At 38.6% G+C, this 23,463-nt stretch overlaps 5 protein-coding genes across 6 annotated transcripts; 2 read left to right on the forward strand and 3 right to left on the reverse strand.

The window, feature by feature from the left end:
* Positions 1-1,030: 1,030 nt before the first annotated feature.
* Positions 1,031-8,520, reverse strand: ptdss1b (phosphatidylserine synthase 1b). The gene is made up of 13 exons (XM_026300837.2): positions 8,227-8,520; positions 7,976-8,067; positions 7,499-7,543; positions 7,288-7,412; positions 6,040-6,198; positions 5,354-5,505; positions 4,718-4,859; positions 4,428-4,540; positions 4,188-4,253; positions 3,468-3,567; positions 2,820-2,879; positions 2,463-2,541; positions 1,031-2,374 (listed from the first exon to the last, which is right to left on the reverse strand). The coding sequence occupies exons 1-13, from the start codon at positions 8,403-8,405 to the stop codon at positions 2,277-2,279; spliced, it is 1,410 nt and encodes a 469-aa protein (XP_026156622.1). The 5' UTR covers positions 8,406-8,520; the 3' UTR covers positions 1,031-2,276.
* Positions 8,521-8,761: 241 nt separating this feature from the next.
* mterf3 (mitochondrial transcription termination factor 3) lies at positions 8,762-11,743 on the forward strand. Its single transcript, XM_026300427.1, has 8 exons — positions 8,762-8,861; positions 9,570-9,932; positions 10,074-10,226; positions 10,360-10,549; positions 10,658-10,805; positions 10,914-10,985; positions 11,089-11,250; positions 11,327-11,743. The coding sequence occupies exons 2-8, from the start codon at positions 9,575-9,577 to the stop codon at positions 11,519-11,521; spliced, it is 1,278 nt and encodes a 425-aa protein (XP_026156212.1). The 5' UTR covers positions 8,762-8,861; positions 9,570-9,574; the 3' UTR covers positions 11,522-11,743.
* Positions 11,744-12,234: 491 nt separating this feature from the next.
* Positions 12,235-14,156, forward strand: uqcrb (ubiquinol-cytochrome c reductase binding protein). Its single transcript, XM_026299592.1, has 4 exons — positions 12,235-12,271; positions 13,313-13,381; positions 13,540-13,706; positions 13,947-14,156. The coding sequence occupies exons 1-4, from the start codon at positions 12,253-12,255 to the stop codon at positions 14,022-14,024; spliced, it is 333 nt and encodes a 110-aa protein (XP_026155377.1). The 5' UTR covers positions 12,235-12,252; the 3' UTR covers positions 14,025-14,156.
* Positions 14,155-16,895, reverse strand: lrrc14b (leucine rich repeat containing 14B). The gene is made up of 3 exons (XM_026299591.1): positions 16,463-16,895; positions 15,662-16,290; positions 14,155-15,386 (listed from the first exon to the last, which is right to left on the reverse strand). The coding sequence occupies exons 1-3, from the start codon at positions 16,736-16,738 to the stop codon at positions 14,705-14,707; spliced, it is 1,587 nt and encodes a 528-aa protein (XP_026155376.1). The 5' UTR covers positions 16,739-16,895; the 3' UTR covers positions 14,155-14,704.
* A 432-nt stretch (positions 16,896-17,327) lies between these two features.
* Positions 17,328-23,341, reverse strand: LOC113126468 (protein naked cuticle homolog 2). Of its 2 annotated transcripts, none has more exons than XM_026300493.2 (9): positions 23,177-23,341; positions 23,067-23,093; positions 22,887-22,966; positions 19,823-19,871; positions 19,376-19,464; positions 18,937-19,032; positions 18,725-18,857; positions 18,404-18,544; positions 17,328-18,205 (listed from the first exon to the last, which is right to left on the reverse strand). In XM_026300493.2, exons 1-9 carry the CDS (start codon positions 23,199-23,201, stop codon positions 17,799-17,801), a joined length of 1,047 nt encoding a protein of 348 aa, XP_026156278.1. In that variant the 5' UTR covers positions 23,202-23,341; the 3' UTR covers positions 17,328-17,798. The 2 variants fall into 2 exon arrangements, with proteins under 2 accessions (XP_026156278.1, XP_026156277.1); XM_026300492.2 differs by having other exon boundaries at positions 18,404-18,547.
* Between the last annotated feature and the right edge of the window lie 122 nt (positions 23,342-23,463).

Consider the following 23,463-nt stretch of genomic DNA (forward strand, 5'->3'; position numbering starts at 1 on the left):
TTTCCTCCACCTGCTCCCTGCTCTCACTACAGATGACAATGTCATCTGCAAACATAATGGTCCATGGAGATTCCTGTCTAACCTCATCTGTCAGTCTGTCCATCACCACAGCAAACAAGAAGGGGCTCAAAGCCGATCCTTGGTGCAGTCCCACCTCCACCTTGAACTCCTCTGTCACCTCACCACTGTCTTACAGCTCTTATACATGTCCTGCACCATTCGAACATACTTCTCTGCCACTCCAGACTTCCTCATACAAAACCACAGCTCCTCTCTCAGCACCCTGTCATATGCTTTTTCAAATTTATAAAGACACAGTGCAGCTCTTTTGGCCTTCTCTGTACTTCTCCATCAGCATTCTCAAAGCAAATATTGCATCTGTAGTTCTCTTTCTTGGCATGGAACCATACTGCTGCTCACAAATGCTCACTTCTGACCTCAGCCTAGCCTCCACTACTCTTTACCCATAACTTGATTGTGTGACTCATCAGCTTTATTCCTCTGTAGTTTCCACAACTCTGCACGTCTCCCTTGTTCTTAAAGATGGGCACCAGTACACTTCTCCTCTATTCCTCAGGCATCCTCTCACTCTCCAAGATCTTACCTCCACAGGTATGTCATCAGGACCAAGTGCCTTTCCACTCTTCATCCTCACTGATCTTTGCTACTTCCTGCTACACAACAGTCACCTCTTCTACTCTGTGCTCACTAACATTTTCCTCATTCATCAACTTTTGGTACTTTGTATTTGGAGTTAACATGTCTATACCTCAACCTAAGAAAGTAAAATTTATAACCGCATATTTCTACATTGCAATATTACTATTTTTCTTTAAGTATGAGATGTGAGCACTTATTTTTCACAGTGGCAAATCAAAATAAATCATCAATAGCAGATACCGCAATATGTCTAGTATGTCTCTTATATTTTAAATGTGAAACAGAAATCAGGATTAATATGAGTCAGTCTGTCACTGCAGAGATTTCAAGGATGAAGACAATAAAATATTACAGTGGTTCTTTAATTATTTGCACAAAAAAAAAAAAAAAAATCTAACACATCAGTCACCCATGCAAAATCAAATCCCAGCAATAAGTAGTGCATTGAAGTTTCCTAATTACCCATTTTTAAACATTTTATATTAAAAAACAGTGTAGCCCAACACTGCTGCAGTCACCGAGGGAGACTAGCGTTACAGAAAACTTAGTTCAAACAATATTAATATAAATTCAATAAACATTAACAATGATAATGTAAATCGGAGGTCTAAGGGACAGTGCCTAACAGTAAAAATCAAATGATACTGTCACTCTGAAATTTTTAAAAAAAGCTTTTAAGTCATTTACTTTTATTAATATCATATTTTATTAATTAGGATCACTAAAGACTAAAAAACTGAAATGGATCATTTCACACAAGTGATTATCCTGTGCTACTGAATGTCACAAGTGTTATTGCTTTGAATGTCACAGTATTTTTGTCAGTACATAATACACACACACAGACACACTCCTTTACATTACAACAACTATATACAGCTACCACAGGTCCAATAATCACATTGATGAAACTTCAAAAGGGTAAAAATGTAAAACACATGATGTGCAACAGTTGGTCCACTAAGATTTGGTTGTTCATTTTGAATGTACAAAATAATTTTTCCTGATTATGCTATTGTGATTGAGAACAAGCAAATACTCCAGTAATGTACAGTATTACACAGAAAAGAAAAATATGATCACTTTTAGAAACTATTATATAAACAAAAACATATTATATAATCATAGTCAACATGTAATTGTTACCACTTTAAATAACTTACAAACTTTTTGTTTGTGACATACACAACAATAATGGTGATTTTTAGTTTTTCTAGTAAAGCTGTTAAACACAGTGCAAGTAGTATTCAAAGTGCCTGTAGCATATATGTACTCAAAGTGGTGGTGTAGACTGGTTTGTTAACCAGACCCCCACTGGGGTCAGTTCTGACATTAAATACAAACCAATTTTATCCTTGGCTTATGGTATTAAAGATCTCCTAGTACGTTGGATTCTGCAGAGAATCAATACTCCATTGTACAACACTACGAAGGCTTGAGCTCGATGTTGTGTTGCCTCTGACTCCCAGAGAGAAGTGGAAACAGCATATCAAGGCTTGTCATGTGACTTTCAGTCTGCTCTCTGATCTCTAGTATTAATTAAATCCTTCATGCAACCATACCCACAAATAGTGTATACTGTATACATTTTTTGGATGCTCTAATGTTAGCCTTGTTTATTGTTTCTTCCCTCCATTGCCATTCACAAATCTGTTCCTCCCAGATGTTCTCCTCTGCTTTGCAGACTGTAAGCTTCTCAAGGACTCCTTCTGGCCTATGGAAGAAAAACAATTAATTCTATTAAACATGTAAACACAAGTTTAGTGAAAAGTTGTCACCAGTCTGCCTGTTATGAGACTGACCTGCAACACCATCTGGGCTGAAACCATGTGAGTCGACAACCCTGCTATCATCACAGTCCTGACTTTGCAAAGAAATGCTCTGTCAACAAAAGGAAGCTTAGTCAGTGGTATTTCTGACAAATTCAACACACAACTCTGACAAAATACAACTCAGCTAAAAAGCACTTTCAAGAAAACATGTCACAGTAGGAAAAGCACAAGTATAAACAATCAAATGAATGATTGATGAATTCCATTTAGCCGTTTCAGTTTCAAGGCCCTGTATTGTAAATGCTATTATTAATGTTTTTAGGTAACACCTGTTCTTTTCTTACAATGACAATTTAAAATGTTTTATTTCAGTAATCAAGATCTGACCTTCATTTTCTTTTGCTCGTACCACGCCATCCCATATAAACACAGAAGTGTGATGAGTGCCTAAAAAGCAGATTCAAAACAGTCTGATTAAACATTACTTTTGTTTCTTCCAAGGACATGAGAGAATTTACACTAAGTGAAAAGAAAAACAGAAACCCTGAAGTTACATTTCTGGGGCAACATAGATAACAGCTGCATGCTACAGCCACTGTGTGGCCACACTTGCTTTGCATGTGAACAGGCTGTGATAATGTTAATGGATGGAAATCAAGAACACCAGTAAGACTGTTTGAAGGTGATAAACTCAGTAATATTCCATGAGAATAAGGGGATAAACTCAAAAGCAACAACCATACAATGAGACATGCACCAAGGCAGCTCTTATGGTCCATGGTCAGATAATACCATTTGTTATTAGGGAAAAGATGGTCAAATGCAGTACTGAACAATAGTACTGAATTGAATCAGTAATCTGTAGCAACTGGCTGAGGTAATGAGGAAGTAATAATTGATATTGTTACTATAAGATACATGCATTTTCAGAATTTTCCTTAAACTTGTACTGTATTCATTGGTTGGTGTCTCTTTTTCAAAGGTTACATGAGGGGACACACAAACACACACAGATGCACACACATAATTTCTTACCAGACAGATTAGCCACAGGAGTACATATCGAATTTGTGTCTTGGAAAACAAGTCGTGACCAAATTTTACACAAACAAGAGCTTCAAGGAAAGCAATGGCTCTAAGGAGAAATATGAGAGTACAATTAGATAAATCATTTTGCTTTGGAAGTTTTCATGCATATAACAATGGCTCCCCCTCTTGGCAATGCTGTTTCATTGCAGTGAAGCTTCTCTAAATACCTATGAAGTGTAAGTCTATATAGATTTATACTATATTATTGATTCCCTGGCACTCAAACCCATGTATGTAGTGGGAATCTTTATATTTTCAAAGGTTACACTACAGCGGGGAAACTCAGACTCAGTGTTAAGTATTTTATGAAGCTGGAGAGATTCTGTCTCGTTGCTATAGAAACTACAGCATACTACAGGAATCAGCAGCTTTGTGTCTGAAATGGGGTCAATAGCTACATAATGCTATGAATTTTATTTGACTAGAAAGAAAATTTATGAGCTAAGTAATGCTACATTCAATCTTTGTTTCTAACACATCCTTGTTAAAACCATTTAACTGTGAATTATACTAAAATACCTTGTAGGACCTGGAAAACCTGCAAGGTGATAAAACAGCACATGTCCAGTAAAACAGTTAAGTGCAGACTGCTTCCATTAAGGTAGCTTACAAACTTGTTTCTAGACCAGTATAAAGATATGAACTGACAGAACAAAAGATACTTACCCGAACACCCAGCACTGTGTGCCAACGCGTTTACACTGGGTGTCTGTCAGATATGCATAATATTGTCTGAAAGAGGTTAAAGAAAATAGACAATTTGAGTTTTTCTATTAACAAAAGCAAACATTTGTGTGTGGTTAGAAGGAAAGACTACCTCACAAAACCCGATTTCCTCAGTAATATTTAACAGCACATTTTCTGTTGCTGATAAAGATGTTAAATAATTGTAAAGGCTGAACTTACCGTACAGTGGGCGCAGTGATGACTCCAATGAGGAGAATACGGCACCAGCTGAGTGGGTGAGACGCCTGGAAGACGAAGATGTGCTTGAGGAAGAATGTGTTTAACTCTGTCAGCTGTGAAGATAAAAGGACACATGACAGACTGGATTTCACAGTATGAAAAATCAGTTTGTGTATTTGTAAACAAGAGAGCTGTTGTAGAATTCACTGAATAAATAAAAATGTTAAGGGAATATTTGGGAAGGGAAAGTATGACATTTTTACATCTACTAGTAAAAGGACAAAGCCTACCTGCCATAAGATCATGAAGAGGTAGATGCCTGCTAGCCTCTGGAAAGAGGATTTTGGGTCAAACCAGCGCACGTAAGTCCAGCTGGCTGGTGTGAACTGAAGCACGGCTCGCTTTATTTTCCCTGTGGTGGTGTGGATTTCCCTAACAAACACAGTATGTGTGCTTTTAAGGGTACTGAAATAAATACACACAAAAACTATAAAGTTTGACAGTATTAATTGCTACACTGCAACAATAAGGAATGAAGCCATTGTTAAGGTTATTAGTTTAACTTGTGTTTTTCTTACTATATGTTACTTTATCCTGCCTATAATAGGTCAAAAAACCTTTTATTGCACAACAAAAACTGATGAAAAAACATGGATGCGAAAGGTGTTAGAGTTCATGTTCTTAACAATGCTATTTACTTTTATTAATAAGTTGCCACAGTATTTGCATTTATTGGTAAAAATACAAGCAAGTGTTTTGGTAGCATGACAACAAATGTCTGGACTAAGGACATTTATTGAACTGAGCCCTGCTAATATAACCTCACCTGTCTGATTTTAAAATGTGTGATTCAAAAGCTCTAAGAATCTACAGATACTATGTATATACTATCAGTCAAACACAGACAAGAAACACTGATTACTGACTTGATACTGGCCCAGCGGTAGGTCCTCATCTCCAAAAAGTGGCAGACGTTCATTCCCAGCCAGATGCCTCCTCCATTACACAACAGAATGTCCAGTATCACCTGATCCCACCAGCACTCCGCAAAGTTTGGCAGAAGGTGCATGAAGAACAACTATGAAATATATTTGAAAGGAGTAAAAGGAGAAAAACAAGAATAGAAATATTTAAGTGGTGAGAGATTTGAATTAGAAGATAAACAATTGGAAATCTACAAAATATAAATTTTGTGTGTGCTTTTGAATCGCTGTGGCAACTTATTTGACCACCTTTGACACAGGCAAAACTGCAGTAAATAAGAAAACATGGTACTAGGCAAAGTCTCATAATTTAATCCCTCCAGTCAAAAATTAGTAGCAGTCAAGGAAATAGATGCTGATATGTAGTCATAGTATTGTTTGGTTATGAGTTTTCTCTGAAACAATCACTCCTTGTTGCTTACACAGACTGAACTGAAGCAATGTTGTGTGCCTGTATGAGCTGGATCATTAGAAATAACTCTTCTTCCATGACCTTGCAGACTGAATTACTGTTTAGGTGCTTGGAAAGCTGCAATTCAGAGAACAGATTTTAACATGAGCAGATAAGCATGACCACATCTTAAACACACACACACACACACAGAAACATAGACACACAAACACAGTACCTCAGTGAGTTCCCAGGTGATGCTGATGGTCCAACAGAGGCCGTAGCTGCGGATCAGCAGAGCCTTCATGGCCCATCCTGCAAAGTGGCCAAATGCAAAGATGTCGAAATGGCTCAGGATGCGCTCCCACGTTATTACTGTACAGTTTACGGCATATTCCTGCAATGGGTAAAAGTGAATGAATTATAATGGTAAAAACAAACAAAACAAACCCAAACAAAACCAAAAACTCTATGGCTGGAAGTGAATATGGTTTTATCCTAAATGACATCCTGAAATTTTAATCCTAAAACAAAATTATCCTCCTTATCTTTTCAATTCAATCTTAGTGGTCATGTTTAGGAAAAGAAAATACTCTGGAAGCTTTCTGCCAATCTACCAAATGTTACATTCCTTTGGCTCAGCAACCGCAACAGCAACATCTAATATTGCCAGCAGCAAGGTTACATTAGCAATCTGAAGTACAACAACTGGTGTGTACTTGAAACTTGTTATCAGACATATAAAGACATTATTGTTTTTATGTGGTAACTACAATAGGGCTTAATTTGTTTTGTATGCTGCCAGAACAGGATTCGGGACCTCTCTGTTTATGACTGCCTGTGTTCCGGTAAAAATTTGTCTCAATATGGTACCTTTCTGGTTTAAAGCCAAAATTAGAAAAAAAAAAAAAAAAAAATCTATGCATTATTTATACAACAGTTTCAAGCAATTTCAGATTCTACATTAGTTTAGACATAAGCAATCAAGCAAACACTTCACTGGGTAATTAGAGCTATGACCAAAGGACAGAACTACCACAGATATATTGCAAACCCATAACAAGGAGGCAAACTGGCTGTGGTGTGGGGTGTTTTGAAAACTAGATAAGCAGATAAGTCTATTAACATTTTAAAAATCTGTGTGTGTGATTATTTACTATTAGTTGTTAATTATTATTGTGTATATTAAAAGTAAAGTTTTATTGTGTGTATGTTAGACAAAGTTCAACCTATTTTGTTTATGTAGACCAAAACAAAAGGTTTCTGTCTGAAGCCTTTACAGTTTCCACAACAACAGATAAGGATGAATTCCACAGAAAAAGCAGGTATGTCCTGTTTGTGCTCTTTGAATAAGCACCTATGAAGAACACAAGGACCTGACACTTCTCAATGTCTCTACTCCTCATTCAAACCTCTTCCAACATATTAAATGTAATGTGATCTCACTCTGATGGTTCAGATGACAGACTTTCAAAATCATCCTCACCATTATGTCAGCTTCCCGTGTGGCATAGCGTAGATTAGGGTCCAACCAGTACATCAACGTCTTCACTTGTTCCCAGTTGAGGAAGATGAGGAAGACAAGGAACAGGAAGTAGAGAACACTAAGGCCTACCCAGAACAGCAAAGAGGAGTTTGGATAAGGACAAGCGAAAACTGGATCTATGCCGAGATATTAGGTTATTCTGCATACTCACCAAACACCATTCGCCATATTGCAGGGTGTGGCCTGGTAAAAGGTCCTAAGGAAGAAATTGAGTGAAATTTACTGTTTACACTTCATGTGTTCCTGTGTTTGTAATTCATAATTTCAGACATCAGAATAAATTTAAAACAAATAAGTTTTAAATTAAGGTCCACTATATTTTTTCCCAGAGCTACCAACACATAGTGCATGCTCAGTTGCATGTAGATATGTATCTCCCTTTTTCAACAACCCCATGTTTTCACATCACTGAAGTTCCATACTTGACAACCGTGTTATCTCCATGAGAACTCAGTGATCTGTCTCTTAATAGCAGAAGAGCATGAGATGCAACTGAAAGCGCTGGGGGAAAAAAATTGCTCAGTAATAATCTCGTGATTTTCATAGTGTCTGCAAATGATGAAAAATGCCTCTCACGATTATGTGCAACCATTGGTGATATCTTCAATGTCAATGTGTTTTAGCTCACCATTAGGAAAGGCAAGGACACTGATGACCAAGAAGAAGGAGACAACCACCAGAAGACCCACTCGGAGGTTGTTGTCTGAGTGCTCATCATCCCTGTAACATCACTATCACATGATCTTAACTGGATTACACTGTGACATTCCGCTAAAGGCAGTTGAAGTGTGGGAAAGGTACTATTTTGTACTTTTAGCTCTTAAAATATATACTGTCAAATATTATGTATAAATAAAGTACAGACGTTACACTATTTACCTGGTAAACGCAAAGTACATGAGACTGAGCACAGTAACCGTCAGCAGTGTGATAGTGTGTGGCTTGTAGAAGAAGTCAATACAAATATCCTCCACTTGTTGCTCGTTTATCATTCGGAAATGTAAGGTATAGTTGGTATTGTTCTTCCGCTGAGCTCGGGGGCCCACGCTGGCTGCCATGTTGCTGTTGTGACGTACTTGCTAATTGTTTTAATGACTAAAACTTTCTAAAGATGAAGAAAACACAGAAGTAACGCGGCGACGCCTCTACAAAAGCGTGAACACTGAACGTGGACTGAACCACAAAGCTGATGCGATGGGTTACTACTACTAATAGTAGTTTGAAATACTAGTAATAGTCACACTTTGTAATGCCAGTATGGACTATGAATACAAGAAAAACGTTTACATTTATAACTGTAGTCGTCTAATTCAATTAGGTTCAGCTTCCTTTAATTTTATGTCCTCATCGATACAGTAAATCTCTTTTGTGGCACCCACAAATATGTCGCAGTAGTACATCCCTTTTCCGTCCACTTCCGTTAATGTGCACGTGAGAACGGTTGACATCGCGCGACACATTGCTGTGTGATGGAGCAGAGCTGAGGATCAATAGTTTTAATTAATTCACGAACTGTGAGTAACACGTTAACTCTGAAATACCCTGCTGTCTTGGTCTCGTTGTTTACCTCGTTTACCACGTTGTTAACCTGCTAGCTAGCTAACAGATTAGATTTTGTTATAGTTAGAAAGCTAGCATGTTGGATTCAGTCATAAATGTCTATGCAGTAATCAGATTTAGTAAGTATTTCCAATCTGTCATAAGGGAGTGGAAATTATATATTTTTGTCTTTGTTTTACGTTTGACTTGTCTCACCAGTAAAATCACATACAGCGTTACAGAGGAAATACACACAGAAAATACATGTAGTTAATGACCATAGATAGGACAATGGACTTCTTTAATATGGTCTTTAACTGTAAAGAGTACGTCCAAGCATACTGTATACCATATAAGCTCTCTTAATACATGCACATAGAACATTTTTAATATATAAAGTTATCTATACAGTGTTTATTCCACTATTACTCTTGCACCATCTGTCCCATAGCCCTGTATACACAGTATATAATACTACTGACCAGTGTAGTGTTATGTTGTCTGACCATGTATATAATAGCTATATATTTGCTGATATTTGTTTATTTTCTGTTCTGTAAAAGATTTCTGAAAATGTAAACAGAGTAGATTGTCCTTGCCTGGAGACCAAAATAAGAGTCATTCGTATGCATGAAATACCATGTTACTCAAATATGGTCGTTTTTTTTTTTGTTTTGTGGCAGTTATCATGGCTTCATCCTGTGCTCAGTTGTGTCTGAGATGCAGAAGTCTTCTCTCCAAGACAGTGGCTGTTACCTGGCAACATCCTGCTCAAGTTCGGCATTGCACAACATCCATTAGTGTATCCACCAAAATCCTAGATAGATCCTCATTCATCAGGGGGAACTGTTCAACAACTCAAGCAAGACAGAGGTGGAAACATCAGATGTTCTATTACAGTGACTTAACTGCAAAACATCAAACAGCTGAGGTTAAGGAAGAAAAGTCCACAGAAGAACTGTCAAAATCTGATATTGTGGCATACAAGAACCACCTGCTGCCAATCACAGATGCTATTCCAGTGACTGAAATTCAGATGTCATTAGGTATGTCTTGGTTTCCTGGCTTACTTATGTGGTGTATATAAACATATTAATTTAGTCTAACCATTTATAATTTGATTTGAATTAAGTTTATTTTTTGTTGAATGAGTTATCCTGTCTCTATTGTTTTTTTTTATATGTCAGACCTGGATGCTGCTGCTGAATATTCTGCATTAGAGGAGATCAGTGATGAAGAAGCTGTCAGTATATGTGTTCCTGCAGCCATGCCTCTCGAATCCACTTCTCTTAGAGACTTTGTTGACAAGTCTGAGACACTCAGCAAGCTGGTACAATTAGGTAATCAAATTCTACAGAAATGATTGAGCATATTCTAATTATATTTAATGAAACAGTAGAACTGTAATAATAAAGGCAACGTCTGTCTTCACCAGTATCTCTTTTATCATTGAACCCCTTCCTCTCACTGCAGGTGTAAACTTGTGGAAGCTGGAACAAAGGCCCAATGTGGGCTCAATGCTACTGAGGCTCGACTTCAACACAGATGTAGCCCCAAGGCTGCTGTTTCTCAAAGACATTGGGGTGGAGGACTCTCGCTTTGGCTATATTATCACACACAACCCCTTCATTCTTACTGAGAATTTGGAAAACCTGCAGGCCAGGTGACATGAATTAACCTCTGACACCCAAACAGCAGATGCCATTATACATTTCTTTGCTCTAAATGAAATCAGTGACTTAATTATGTTCTCTGTTTGTTGCTTGCAAAGGGTGAACTACCTCAAGTCAAAGAAGTTCAGTTCTGGGACTGTTGCATCCATGGTGTCCAGAGCACCGTATCTGCTTAACTTCAGTGTGAAGAGGCTGGACAACAGACTGGGTTTCTATCAGAAACAGCTCAACATCAGTGCTTCTAATGTAAGTATTTTTCTACCATTACTACCACCATTTTGTAATTTCTACACAAGGGAAATAGTGAATTTATTTATCAAAAGAATAATAGAAAATGAAACTCCTTTCCTTTAGACCCGGAATATTGTAGCTCGTCTACCCAGATTACTGTGTGGCAGCTTGGAACCTGTTAAAGAAAATCTACAGGTATTGAGTGGCATTAGCATTCATTGTGTGAGTGACCTACTTGAAATACTGTGTTATTAATATTTGTATTATTTTTGTGTGTTTGCATCTGTATTCAACCTAGGTATGTAAAATACAGCTCGGCTTTAAAGATAACGAGATCCAGCACATAGTTATCGCCATCCCAAAAGTGCTGACTGCTAATAAAAGGAAGCTAACCCAAATATTTGACTTCCTTCACAACACCATGAAGGTGCCCCACCACCTGATCGTCAAGTTTCCACAGGTACTTTGAGCTGTGAATTCTTTATATTTGTGCGACATCCACATTCATATTTTTAACTTTGACTTTCTTCCTGTAGGTCCTAAATACCAAGTACCTACGTATCAGAGAGCGTCACCTGTTCCTTGAGTACCTCGGGAAAGCTCAGTATGACCCAGCCCTACCAAACTACATCTCCCTGGATAAGATGGTGTCTTTGCCAGATGAGATATTTTGCACTCAGATGGCCATGGCTACATTGGAAGACTTTTATTTGTTCCAAAAGACACTTTGATTCTTCACAAAGGGATTTTAGAAAACAAGTGGTGTGGTACACATGATCAGTATCATATCAGATGCATACAGATATGAAAGTCTACTGTCTGTCTAAGGAGCCCATAATGCTTATCAAATGTACTCTGTGCTCAGTCTGTTGTCTGTAAAACATTGTTTTTGGTTGTTTTGTTGATTTTTGAATATAATACATTAAATTTATCAAATTTATATTTAAAAAGTAGCCACTTTTTAACCACTTTTTATTTATTTAACTTTTTCTCTCATTGACTTTGAAATCAGTTACCAATATACACCATACTATGTGCTAATAAAAAGGTGGACCTTCCGATCTAGTTCATCTATCATGGGGCCCCAAAGAGAGCAGTTATCAGGCCATGCCATCATAAAATCTTCAGGGCCCTGAAGTGGTAGTCCACCACATAAGTTAATTTCAATACCTTATGCTCATTATGCTGAACATACTAAAGTAATATGAACGCACAACATATACTTGTGCACATAGAGTTGATTCATCAGAGGTTAGAGATGCGTCTTTTACATAATGAATGCTGGATTCTTTTTAGGTTTACCCACGGATTAGCTCACTATAAAGTATTCAATAATATTGCTTTGTCTGAGAGATATTTATTGTCCCCGATATTTCCTAAAAATCCCTAAACTAGTTAAAAGTTTCCCACACTGGCAGTACTCCTTTCCCATAATCCACCGCGGTCGAGTTCATTGGTAAACATGGCGTCGAGGGCACCAGGTAAGTGAGCAGCACTCCTTTAAAAATATTTTCAGCTTTAAAATAACCAATTAAAGATCAGGTTACACTGTCATTATATGACACACGTTATTCTGTAACATGTGAAATTGTTGAATGTTCCCTTCTTCTGACTGAAAATGCTTTTTGGCACGTTTGACTTGTGTGTGTCCTCTAGTGTCCCCGTGCTAACTGATGCTAACGTTAGCTAACGGATGCTAACGCTAATCTCAGTAAAGTCACTCAGTATTTTGTTAGTTTTATTATCTGTAAAGCTAACGGTAAATGCTGTGCTGTACCATCAAACATTACACATGGATATCATGTAATGGTAGCTTCTTAGCATTACAGCCGGTGTAACGTCAGTGTTGATTTATCTGTCATCCCTGTGTACCGACATATGTTAGCTACATTAGACTGACATCTACTGTTTGTCATCCAAAGTTCAATGTCTTTGTCGGATAATATGGTTTGAAAGTCACAGGTCTCTGTTTGTCTTGTAATGTGACGTTAACGCCATACAGCGTGAGGCACTCTTCCACCCACACATTATGGTGTTTAAGGTACAAAAAGAGCTCATACACAGGTAGCTGCTTTAGTAGTTTCAGCAGGGGCTCAGGCAGCAACACAAGGTTAGAGTTCATGAAGAACTATTTTCAGAGGCAAGCAGAACCAGGAGGTTAGCCTGACCCTCTTCAAGGTGCTGCAAAGTACCAGGAGAAACTGTTCAGGTCAAACCAAAGAGAACTGCTGCTGGTTTAATGGCAAAGGGGAGAGCTGCAGATACTGATTAGATTTAGATTTGTCTCCATTAACTGCATTTGGTATGAAGTTAATTTATAAATGAAAACACAATTTATGTAATAAATTGTATAATAATATAATAATTGTATAATAATATAATAATTGTATAATTGTATAATTTTGCACCTTACTTTATGTCATCTGTGCACTAAAGGAACTTTAAGGTAACTTTTAAACTTCTTTGAAATTAAGTTTGTGCTGCTTGATTGATCCAGTGTCTGTGTGTCCTTGTGTTAACAGCTGCGTCAGGCAGGCTCCTGGTTGGATTTCGCAAATGGTACTACAATATGTGTGGCTTCAACAAACTTGGTAAGTTCCAATGATAGTGTGTTGGTCAACTGTGCAGCAGTGATACCATGGTGCTGGTATCACTGCTGCACATTTGCCTGAAACAAGTGCCAGTGAAAATATAAATGTAAGAAATGGGTTGGATATGAGCTAAACATGCACTGTGTTTTTTGTGTCAGGTTTAATGCATGATGACACAATTAATGAGAATTCAGATGTGAAGGAGGCTCTGAGGAGGCTTCCAGAGACCGTGTACAATGACAGGGTGTTTAGGATCAAGAGAGCCCTGGATCTCTCCATGAAGCATCAGATCCTTCCTAAAGACAAGTGGACAAAATATGAAGAGGTAAACTGAACAAAGTTGATTTTTTTTTTCTTTTTAATGAGGGATGTCAGGTTAATTTGAAGTTATGTTAGTCTGCACCATTTCTTTATGTACCAGTATTTAGTTTTAAATATGGATAATTAAGGAGCAGTTTTTACAGTTTGCATTTCTCGTTGCAGACTTATTTTGAACTGAAATGCCTATAATTATAATTTAACCTGCTTATTATATACATCCTTTCATTTTTTAAAATCCCTTTAGGATGTCCATTACCTTACACCCTACCTTGAAGAGGTGATCCGTGAGAGGAAAGAAAGAGAGGAGTGGGCGAAGAAATAAGTGATCCCTGGTTTGCCCAAGCTGTTAATTCCCATGTTTAGTCGGTGCATGATGGTCACCTGGTGTAATATTTAAAATGTGATGTAACCTATATAAGACAGTGCTCATTAAAGACACAGATTTTCGAAGATTTGCAAGTGTCATTTTATGAAATGATAGTAGGCTAATTGAAGATGTGATTTATTGGTATGACATTATCATTGTACTCTTCATAAAATAATGTGTCCAATGTTGCGAATTTGTGCTATTTACCTTTACAAATCTAGTTATATACAACATTTAAACCAATGACATGATTTACAATAGATACACGTAACTACCACAACTACTACAGTAGCTACATCTATTTACACTGCACATCTGTTTGGCTTATGGACTATAGGAGGTAGGAGAAAATATTTACTGCTAATATAATATGTAGTTGGGTGTGGAATTCCTGTATGATAATGGTAATCTACAGCCAAATATGTCTAGTTATTTCCACAATAGTGGCCAGTGGTTAAGCATGGACCAGTTAGGACAGTTGGCTGTTACTGTACTCGCACTATAACTATATGAAATTGCTAGGCTATATCCCATTTAATATAGCTTAAAAACATACCAAACAAAGCAAGAAATTCTGTTTTGTCTGTTTTAAAATTGTGACTTTCGGTCCATTGACTATCCTTCCCCTGGAAACCTCAATAATTATCTTTCTGAGCCTGTGATCTCCTGTTATCCACATCAGTTATTGTACCTATAAAGTTCCCAATGACATTGTTGAAAGATTTCAACATTGACACCCCCAGTTCATTGCTGGTTTCATTTATGTCTGGATCATAGGGCCCCAAAAGAGGGGTACACATCTCCACATTCCCTCTACCAGCTCCTTCTAGGATGCCCATCAACTGACCCCTGACCTCTTGAAACAACTCCCTGTCATAGTGCAGTAGGACTGAATCATCCAGAGGATAAGTGACATCTTCAGAGTAACATTCACGAGGGACTGGTACTTCTATGTACTTTAACTTAGGAAAGCTTGCAGATATCATGGAGATTAACCTCCGTAAGGCTGCAGAGGTCAGGGGGTTTCCCAGGAGTTTGAGCTCCTCCAGCGCCTGACAGCAAGCCAGAGTGTTAGTGAAGGCATCCATGTGCTCATCCCCTACGTTGCATTCTTCAATGGTAAGGCTAGACAATGTGGCTGAACAACGACCGAGCAGTTTGTGGAAGAAGGCAGAGAAAGAACCAAAAATATCATGTCCGCTGATGTCCAGGCGGACCAGGGCCTCACTATGGAGGCTGTTGGCCAGGTACGTCATGTCAATGCGGTTCAGGCAACAGTTAGCCAACTCCAAACACTGCAGTGGTGTGTTGAGGGGACTGGGTAAACAAAACAGGTAAAAGGTAATTATTCAGTAAAGGACAAAGGGCCAATATTTGCATTAAATTCAGGCTTCTTTTGGAAGAGAACTGAATATTAATCTCTCTGAAACTCAGTGTGATGCCATCATAAGAAAACGTACACAGATGGTATAAAAAAAATTTGGTAACTGACTAATCACCAATTAACTGACGTTAGTATTTATCAGTCCATTTACATATATTAAGCAACAAGCACACACATTGTTTTCTTTTTTATCTGCACATTGACTCACCTTAGTAGTCTGCGTAGGTGTCCGGTCAGAGTAGAGAAACCAACAGAGAGCTCAGTCAGTCTGCTTAGCTGTGCCAGCAGATTGCCAATAGTGGCCAGCAGATCATCATCATCAGCTCCAAGTCTCCTAACATCCAATGCCCCGGCCGGCAGGGTCAAAGACTCTAATTTAGGGAATTCAACTCTGGACAATAGCACTTCCAGGTGTGTGGCCTCCAAGGGAACATTGTGGACCACCTCCAGCTTTATAATAAACTCAGGTTCTGCTAGTCGAAGGACATAGAAGAGCTGCTTGAGAGCAAGGGAATCTGCCCGGAAACTAACAAATCGAAGCTTCAGTGGACAGTAACGGAGGAGGAGGAATGCCTGAGCCACCAGGTCATAGTTGCGCCCTGTGACAAAGCCATGTAGACGGACTTCAACAGAAATTTCAAAGACAGATTGTGGTGCATTGTTGGCTTGCATGGCCACCATGATGTCATAGCATAACCGAGTAAGGAGCTGAGTTCTTGCCCATCGACCCAGAGTAGACTGGCAGGGGCAGGCCTGGTGCTGGATGTCCTTAAGGGCTGTCAGGTCCACCACATTTAGACTCTTGGCATAAGTTCTTGGGGCAGACAGCACATAATCCTTTAGAAAACAAATGAAAAGTATTGTAAAACCTAGTCAATTTTTTTGATAATTCTTGTTAAAGCCAGTTAGGTCACAAATATAAGAAGTGAAAAACATGGTACAGGAAAATGCAACTATGACATTAATATGATCAGGCACACATTTGCTATACTCAAGACCATTTGGGTACCTTTAAGCCAGTCAGAACTGCCTCCAGACAAAGCCGACAGGTGCGGGAGGTGAGGTCCATCTGACAGTCGACTGTTTTTCCCAGGAGTCTGTGTAGGTTGAGCTCAGGAAGAGGCCATGTCTGGACCAGAGCATGAAGCACATCAGGCTTCTCATGGAGGTAGCTGGCCTTGAAGAGAAGTGGGTAGAGGTTAAAGGACACACAGGTGAGGTTCTCCAGAGCCCTTGGACCAGTCTTGATGAAGCCTTCAGCAGCAAGGAATCGAAGTGACTTCATGTTTGCAGGTTTTATCCCTGGTCGATGTACAAACAGGCCTAAGTTTCTTGGTGGGAGCTGCTGTCAAACAGCTCTGTGGCACAGTTTTGTGTCCTCTGTGTTTGCTGCTCTGTTGCTGTCTGTCTGGGTGTTTTGCATTCGTCCGGTACTAGGCGTGCTGTGGTTAGGCAGGAATAAGCCAGGGGGTCTCGTGGTAGGTAAGTGGGTTGAGGTTATTTATAGAAACAGCTGTCTCACGCCCTCCGTTGGGTATGGTATCAATTTGCAACTTTTGCCAGAGAGATAAGTAGCAACAACATCTGAATGCCACTGGGAAACCTGTCACAACACCTTTGTGTGAGGCCTAAGAGCTGTAGTACAGGGATAATCCAACCTTGGGTGCTGTGTTATTATCTCTGTGTGATGTTTAATTCAATTCAGCAATTATTTTATTTTACTATGAGGCCTTTACTTTTTATTATAATAATCATTCATGTCATTCTAACCTTATTAAAGACTAACAAGAACAGAAAAGAAAACACTGACATTGGCTGATTGTTATATAAAGTATGAACTATGAAATGATTCACAGTGAATGATTCAATAAATATTTGTTCAGTGATACCATGTTTAATCACAAAAAAATGTATGTTACCAAGTCAGAATAAACAAAACACCATTTCACTGCTGATGCACTAATTTGCACATCATGTTAGTATCAAACAGAAAAGACATATATTGTTAACATGTAAGGTGGTCAAAATCAAAGTTCTGATCCAAAATACAGATATTATATAACACTGTACTGACTTAGACATAATATAATTTAAGTGGTGATCTACCTGAGATACAACTGTCAATCAAAAACTTTACAAAAGTGGTATTCAGACAAAAGCAGGATGTAGCGGGATGTAGAGTATATGATTGTACAGACTTTTGTTTGCATTAGATAACATTGCCTTAAAGGAGATGACTCAAAGACATGCAGAGTGAAAGTAGACCTCCCATCTGGCTCACTTAGGGTTGATAATCTGTACTAATTATTGTCACCTGTCTCATGTCATACGTGTTTAAAATGTGTTTATGATGGGTGGTAGTGGTGATGATGATGATGATGATGATGGTGTTCATGGTGGTGGCGGTGATCATGTTTCTGGACCAGAGGGGTGCTACAGAGATGCTGAAAGTTGGAAAATATTTCCCAGTCTCCTCCTGGTGTGGGTCTAAAGTGTGAGGCAATATCTTGTACTCTGCAGTGAGGCCTCTTGCTATGGGAATGTTGAATGACACTGTGTGCTGCAGGGTGAGATTTGGTAGGATGGCAAAAAGAAACAGAATGCCTGCAGGACCTCCCCTCTCCTCTGCTACTTTTCAGTGAATGAAGGAGTGATGGATCTCTGGGAGTAGAGGTGTAGTTCTCTCTTGCTACCACTGTGTGGGGCTGAAGAGCTGAGTGAGTGTGCTGTCCAGGCTCCTGAGAGGGTGGCACTGGAAAAAACAAAGAAATTTTATTTTAGTTTCAAGTGTGTGTATATATATATATATATATATATATATATATATATATATATATATATATATATATATATATATATCAGTTTATATACTGATATATATATATATTCAATATATTCAAAATGGAGTGTTTATATATTGATATATAAAAAGGTGCTCCTATGGGCCTACCTATATTGTCAAACTTGGAGGTATAGTTTTCGATGCCAGCAAGATCCAGATAGTGATTTCTGCGCTCTATGTTTTCTTCCACAGAGTAGATTTTCCTCACTGGGTTTCCTGTATTTTGAGATACACTCTGCTCCTTCTCTACTGCTGTTTTCAATGAGAAAGGGAAGTCATTATCATCACAAAGATGAGTTATCACTGTAATTTAAGACTCACTGTTATGAAACAGGTACAGTTTTGGCACAGTGACGCTTTTAATTCTCGGTGTTTACCCTGCAAATGATATTTATATTTTCCAGAGCCAGAGTAAAAATGCAGTTTTACCAGTCTGTGAGATCTTGTCTGAGCAAGCTGTGGGAGTTACAGCTAACTTAATCTTCAGTGTGTGGCCACCATAAGTCTGCTTGACTGATGTCTCCAGAACCTCATACATGGAGTTTATCAGACTGGACATGTCCTGCAAAATACATGCAGACACACTGTACAGAGACACTTTCTAGTGAATTATTTGAACATTAAACAAGGAAACAAGCTACCTCTTTTGTGACCTTGCCGCTGTTGTCAAAATTGTACAGAGTGAAGACCCATTCCTTTCGAGAGTCCTCTTCAACCACCAGGTTACACTCGGGCTCCTGTACGTGCACATTTTGTCATAACAAACTTATGTAACTGTAATGAATATTAAAAGTAATAGGTGTGACAGTTTATTTACTTTTTTTGGAGTTAGATTAAAAGATCACTTATTATCATGTTATATCTTGTTTAATCTGTAATCTGGAATAATGTATTTTGCCATATCTTGGCCTTGTCTTGTCATCTCAGTGAAGTTGCCAAACAGCCAGTGGTGAATGCAGGGGCCACACTGCCTGTTTCTGTTTCTCACACACTTTTAAGAAATAAAGCTAATTATATTGCCCCAAAATGTTGAACTGTTATGTTGTATGACCTGCAGTCCATCAAGTCAGAGACACTTACACCAGCATAGCTTTTCTTCTTTGTCTGTTTATTGGCCTGAAAGTGGGTGCTGTTGTCCGGGTCTTGTTTCTTCTTTGGTGACAGAACCACTAAACAACACACAGATCTGAACTGTAAATGCCCTTATTTATTCGCAGATTAGCTATAATCACAACTGTGTTTTGTTATTAATTCGTTCCTTGTTATGAGGTCTGTTTCCACTGAATATCTGGCAACAGCAAGGAAACCGAAAGCTGTACATCCAAGGTCAACACTTTCCCACACAAACACAAAACAGATGCAGATCATTTCACTGTTTCTTTGTCCCCTGGGAGATCATGGGAGTATGCCATGTTACACATCAGAAGCTTCTTGTAATGCACTAAATGTAACACAATAATAAATAACCCATCTATAATATGTAGAAGACAAACAATGTCAGTATGATGCATGTAATTTTATACTCACCACTGAGGTTGCTGTTATGGTCTGACCTGTTTTCCTTTAATTCTGTGTCCTGTGAAAACACATTGAGCACAAATTAAACACAGAGCACACGTGTAAGAGAGTGAGAGAGAGAGGAAGCAATTAAGTGATTTTCATGTCCCATGAATGTTGAGATGGATCTCCAGGTGGGAAGTGAACAGTCCCAGAACATCTGTGGTTTTGTTAAAGTCTGTCATCAGCTCAGTTTGTGGTTATAATCAACTTAATCACTTCAGAACATATTTATTCTGATCAGGTGAAGAGGTGATGTGAAAAATGACAACATAGAAATACAGGCAGTGTAAACAGAACAGTGGGGCAGCAAAGGAGCAAGAGAAGAATGAGTGAAGAGTGAAAGGTCATTGTTGGATTGGTAATTTCCTCCCTGGCTTTCTTCTTTTAGTAAGTGTGATGCAGCATTGCAGGTGGAGGAAGCTGCTTCACCTTATGTACAGCATGGTCTTACTTTTTTATAAACTGGTCTTCATCATATTTATACATTTATATACAACCAGCAAACCCCAGAGTTAAAATGCGTTAGTGAACTTTGATACTGTAGTAAACTATAACAGATCCTCTTAAATCATATAAAAAATAACTTGTCACCCCATTTTTTTGGCAAATATTAGTTTTCACACAAAAACAATGAAGGTCTAGAAGCGACATGAAGGCACTGCTTCCCTCTCAATGTAACAGTCCATGTCAGGTGTCATGCATCAATGTGACAGTCGGGCAGATGCAGATGAGCAACAAAAGGAACGATGCATGCACGCCCTCACACCCACATACACAGTCACATACACACAAAACAACCATTCTCTCTCCACACCCTCTTCTCTTCACACTCTGCTTGCTGTGAAGCTTTGATGCCAGGTCTGATTTCCAGTGAAAGAGGGTGGAAGTGTGACGATGCAGGTAGCAGAACAATGTTCCACGGTGCAATCCTGTACTCTTCTGCTTCCCTCTTTACACCCTGTGATTACACAACAAACATTCATCCGTTCATTCTGATATCGCAAAATTTCAAATATTGGCAGAGCGGTGACTTTGTATAGCTTATCTATAGAAAGACTTTGTGAACACTGTTTTTGATAGTGGCAATCGAAAAAATGTGTGTTTGATTTTAGCCTGAATAAAATCATTAAAACCACACGTTGAAACACCAGAAAAAGTGAGTGTAAACAGAGAAACGCATCGTGTTACCTGGCCTGAAGGGTGGATTCCCTGTGCAAAGAAAATAACCAGTGGAATAGTTTTCTTTGAGCTTGAAAAACTAACCACTCCTAGTTGTTAGTTATATCAAACAATATGAGGCTGACGTGAAGAAATTAAAACCCTGCTCATGATGTTTGCACTTACATGTTACAATATTTACTCTGTTTCTCAACATTTACTCCTTTATGTCCACACATACAAATAATACAGAGATCTTAGAAAAAAAAAAAAAAACTGGTTGGCATTTCTGCAGAACGCCTGAGCCTGAATGAATGCATAACGTAACAGTAAGGGAACAATATAAGACCATTTACACTTTACAGCCACAGTGTCATGGACCAAACCATATTAGTCTGGAAAGTCTAATCACAAGAAGCACATTAACAACCAAGGAAACCCCACCACAGCCCTTTAAACAACTTGGCAGAGACAATGCCTTTTTCCAAACTGTAGACATTTCCAGGACTTTCATATAGCATAGTGCAAACGTATCCTCAGCCTATAACACTTCATAAACCGCCAGACTGGTGACAACTCACACCAAATCGCATGACTTCAGCAGTTGTGCTAGAACATGAAACATACTGGAGGAAAAAAAGTTAAAAAGCCTAACTGGCCCATTTTTCATATTTTAGTCAACATGGGTGTATCAGTGAATTTACTGTTCCTACAAGCAACGCCTGTGTTCCTTGGAAGCACATAAATGATTTGTGATTTACTCTCACCACAAAATCTGGTTACACAGATTAAATAAGTGTGTTTATAGTTATTAGCAGAGTATTTGACTGTCACCAGCTTTTACCGTCTGTGATGGATAAAGAGTACGACAAGTTGTCTGGGCTAGGAAACTATTTCTCAACATCCAAGCCATAAACGTGGCTGTTTGATTAATGTTAACAGACTACATGTGATGCCATTTACGCAATCAAATGCCCACCCCATGCCACACTTCATTCTCTACAGCTCCCAACACCCCTCCCCAAATCTTTTTCCTCTCCTCCTCCACCCCCCTCACAGTCTGTCTGGCTGGAGGAGGAAAGCAGTACCAGATGTGGAGGTTTTTTTTTTTTTTTTCAGCTCAGTCCTGTATAAAGAGCTTGCTGTTTGGAGGGGGTGGCCGTCTTACACTTCACAGACTTGAGAGTCTCTTTATAGAGATGGAGGAAGGGTGGAAGAATAAATACACGACCACCTCCGCACACCTTTTATGTCTTTTGGATGTGATGTAAACAAATACTGTTTGTCCCCAAACTGCCTGCACCGTGATGAAGCTGTTTCCATCGCAATAAACCAGCATGAAGAGGCTGCTAATGTGTGTGTGTTGTTGTATTGTTTTTATAGCTTGTTTTTCTGTAGTGTGGGAACACGCCTCTGTGGGTAATGTATAATTTATTTATGGAGATATTGAGGAGAAGAATTCTGCCTTCAGATATCAATTTAGGGCCAAGTGAAGGCAAAATCACATTTTTTTTCTCAAAGGCACTTAATTTAGTCATTTCCCATTGACTCTCGCTTCACATATAGAAAAACATACTGTATATGGAGCTGCAGAAACTAGACCAACTTTATTATTAAATAAAAATATTATTCACATTTCTAATTGGTTTCCATCCATCGCTGAGCCAGTTTTCCTATAATCAATCACTAACGGGGCATTAGAGTGTGAAAGGAAACCAAAATAACTGTGGGAAAATATTCGAGGTTGCTGCCCCAAATATTATTATATTTTCCATAATAATGATAATAATGATGCTTCTGTATATATGTTAGTACAGTTATTAATAGTTTATTAATAACTTCGAATAGAATAAATAAAAAATAATCATTTTACCTTTGGCAGTTTGCTTCTGTGGATGTGGATGCGCTCCAGCTCCTCCTGACAGATCGGCACATTGGTAATCAAACTACCACCTGCAAAACATAACACAAAGAAAAACAAACATATATTAATACAAACACGTGTAGGAATTAGCAGTAGTGTATTTGCAGTATGTGGTACTGACTTTCTTACCTTCAGGACTCTGTCTGCGTTTCGAAGCTGCTCAAATAACGAGAGAAAAGTCAACACTAGTAATGAGCCACTTTTAAAAAAAACAGGCTAATTTGAAAATAACATCTCACCATGTTTGGACTGGAGTTTGCCCATGTTCCTGTCTGTTCACTTGCTCAGGAAAAGCTCATCGTTTCCAACCCATGAGGAAACAAATAAACGTGACATTAGTGAAACATCTATTTCCCTGCAGGAGCGCACGGAATTTCACGTACGAGGTGAAGCTCCAGAGTTTGACTGAGATGTTTGTCGAAGAGTATAGAGGCAGAGAAAGAGGATTCGCTGCTGCGTTACTTCCTTCTTTGGTTAAATCCGACGTTTAGTTTTGTTGATCTTACGAAGGCAACAGCCTGTTGTT

Source organism: Mastacembelus armatus, chromosome 11 (assembly GCF_900324485.2).
Source record: "Mastacembelus armatus chromosome 11, fMasArm1.2, whole genome shotgun sequence".
NCBI lineage: Eukaryota > Metazoa > Chordata > Actinopteri > Synbranchiformes > Mastacembelidae > Mastacembelus > Mastacembelus armatus.

Bases quoted from the DNA above. Each gene is read 5' to 3' on its own strand.
- mterf3 (XM_026300427.1), top strand. From the start codon at position 9,575: ATGGCTTCATCCTGTGCTCAGTTGTGTCTGAGATGCAGAAGTCTTCTC. The intron at 10,227-10,359 runs GTAATCAAATTC...CTCTCACTGCAG, and splicing joins CAGCAAGCTGGTACAATTAG to GTGTAAACTTGTGGAAGCTG. The intron at 10,806-10,913 runs GTAAGTATTTTT...CCTTTCCTTTAG, and splicing joins TCAACATCAGTGCTTCTAAT to ACCCGGAATATTGTAGCTCG.
- LOC113126468 (XM_026300492.2), bottom strand. From the start codon at position 23,201: ATGGGCAAACTCCAGTCCAAACATG. The intron at 22,967-23,066 runs GTAAGAAAGTCA...TATGTTTTGCAG, and splicing joins ACGCAGACAGAGTCCTGAAG to GTGGTAGTTTGATTACCAAT. The intron at 18,548-18,724 runs GTAAAACTGCAT...CATTGAAAACAG, and splicing joins AGACAAGATCTCACAGACTG to CAGTAGAGAAGGAGCAGAGT.
- uqcrb (XM_026299592.1), top strand. The intron at 13,382-13,539 runs GTAAGTTCCAAT...TTTTTGTGTCAG, and splicing joins GTGTGGCTTCAACAAACTTG to GTTTAATGCATGATGACACA. The intron at 13,707-13,946 runs GTAAACTGAACA...AAATCCCTTTAG, and splicing joins AGTGGACAAAATATGAAGAG to GATGTCCATTACCTTACACC.
- ptdss1b (XM_026300837.2), bottom strand. From the start codon at position 8,405: ATGGCAGCCAGCGTGGGCCCCCGAGCTCAGCGGAAGAACAATACCAAC. The intron at 2,880-3,467 runs GTAAGAAATTAT...TCTGCTTTTTAG, and splicing joins TCCTGTGGCTAATCTGTCTG to GCACTCATCACACTTCTGTG. The intron at 2,542-2,819 runs GTCAGATCTTGA...TTTTGTTGACAG, and splicing joins ACGAGCAAAAGAAAATGAAG to AGCATTTCTTTGCAAAGTCA.
- lrrc14b (XM_026299591.1), bottom strand. From the start codon at position 16,738: ATGAAGTCACTTCGATTCCTTGCTGCTGAAGGCTTCATCAAGACTGGT. The intron at 16,291-16,462 runs GTACCCAAATGG...TGTTTTCTAAAG, and splicing joins CAGTTCTGACTGGCTTAAAG to GATTATGTGCTGTCTGCCCC. The intron at 15,387-15,661 runs GTGAGTCAATGT...TTGTTTACCCAG, and splicing joins CACCTACGCAGACTACTAAG to TCCCCTCAACACACCACTGC.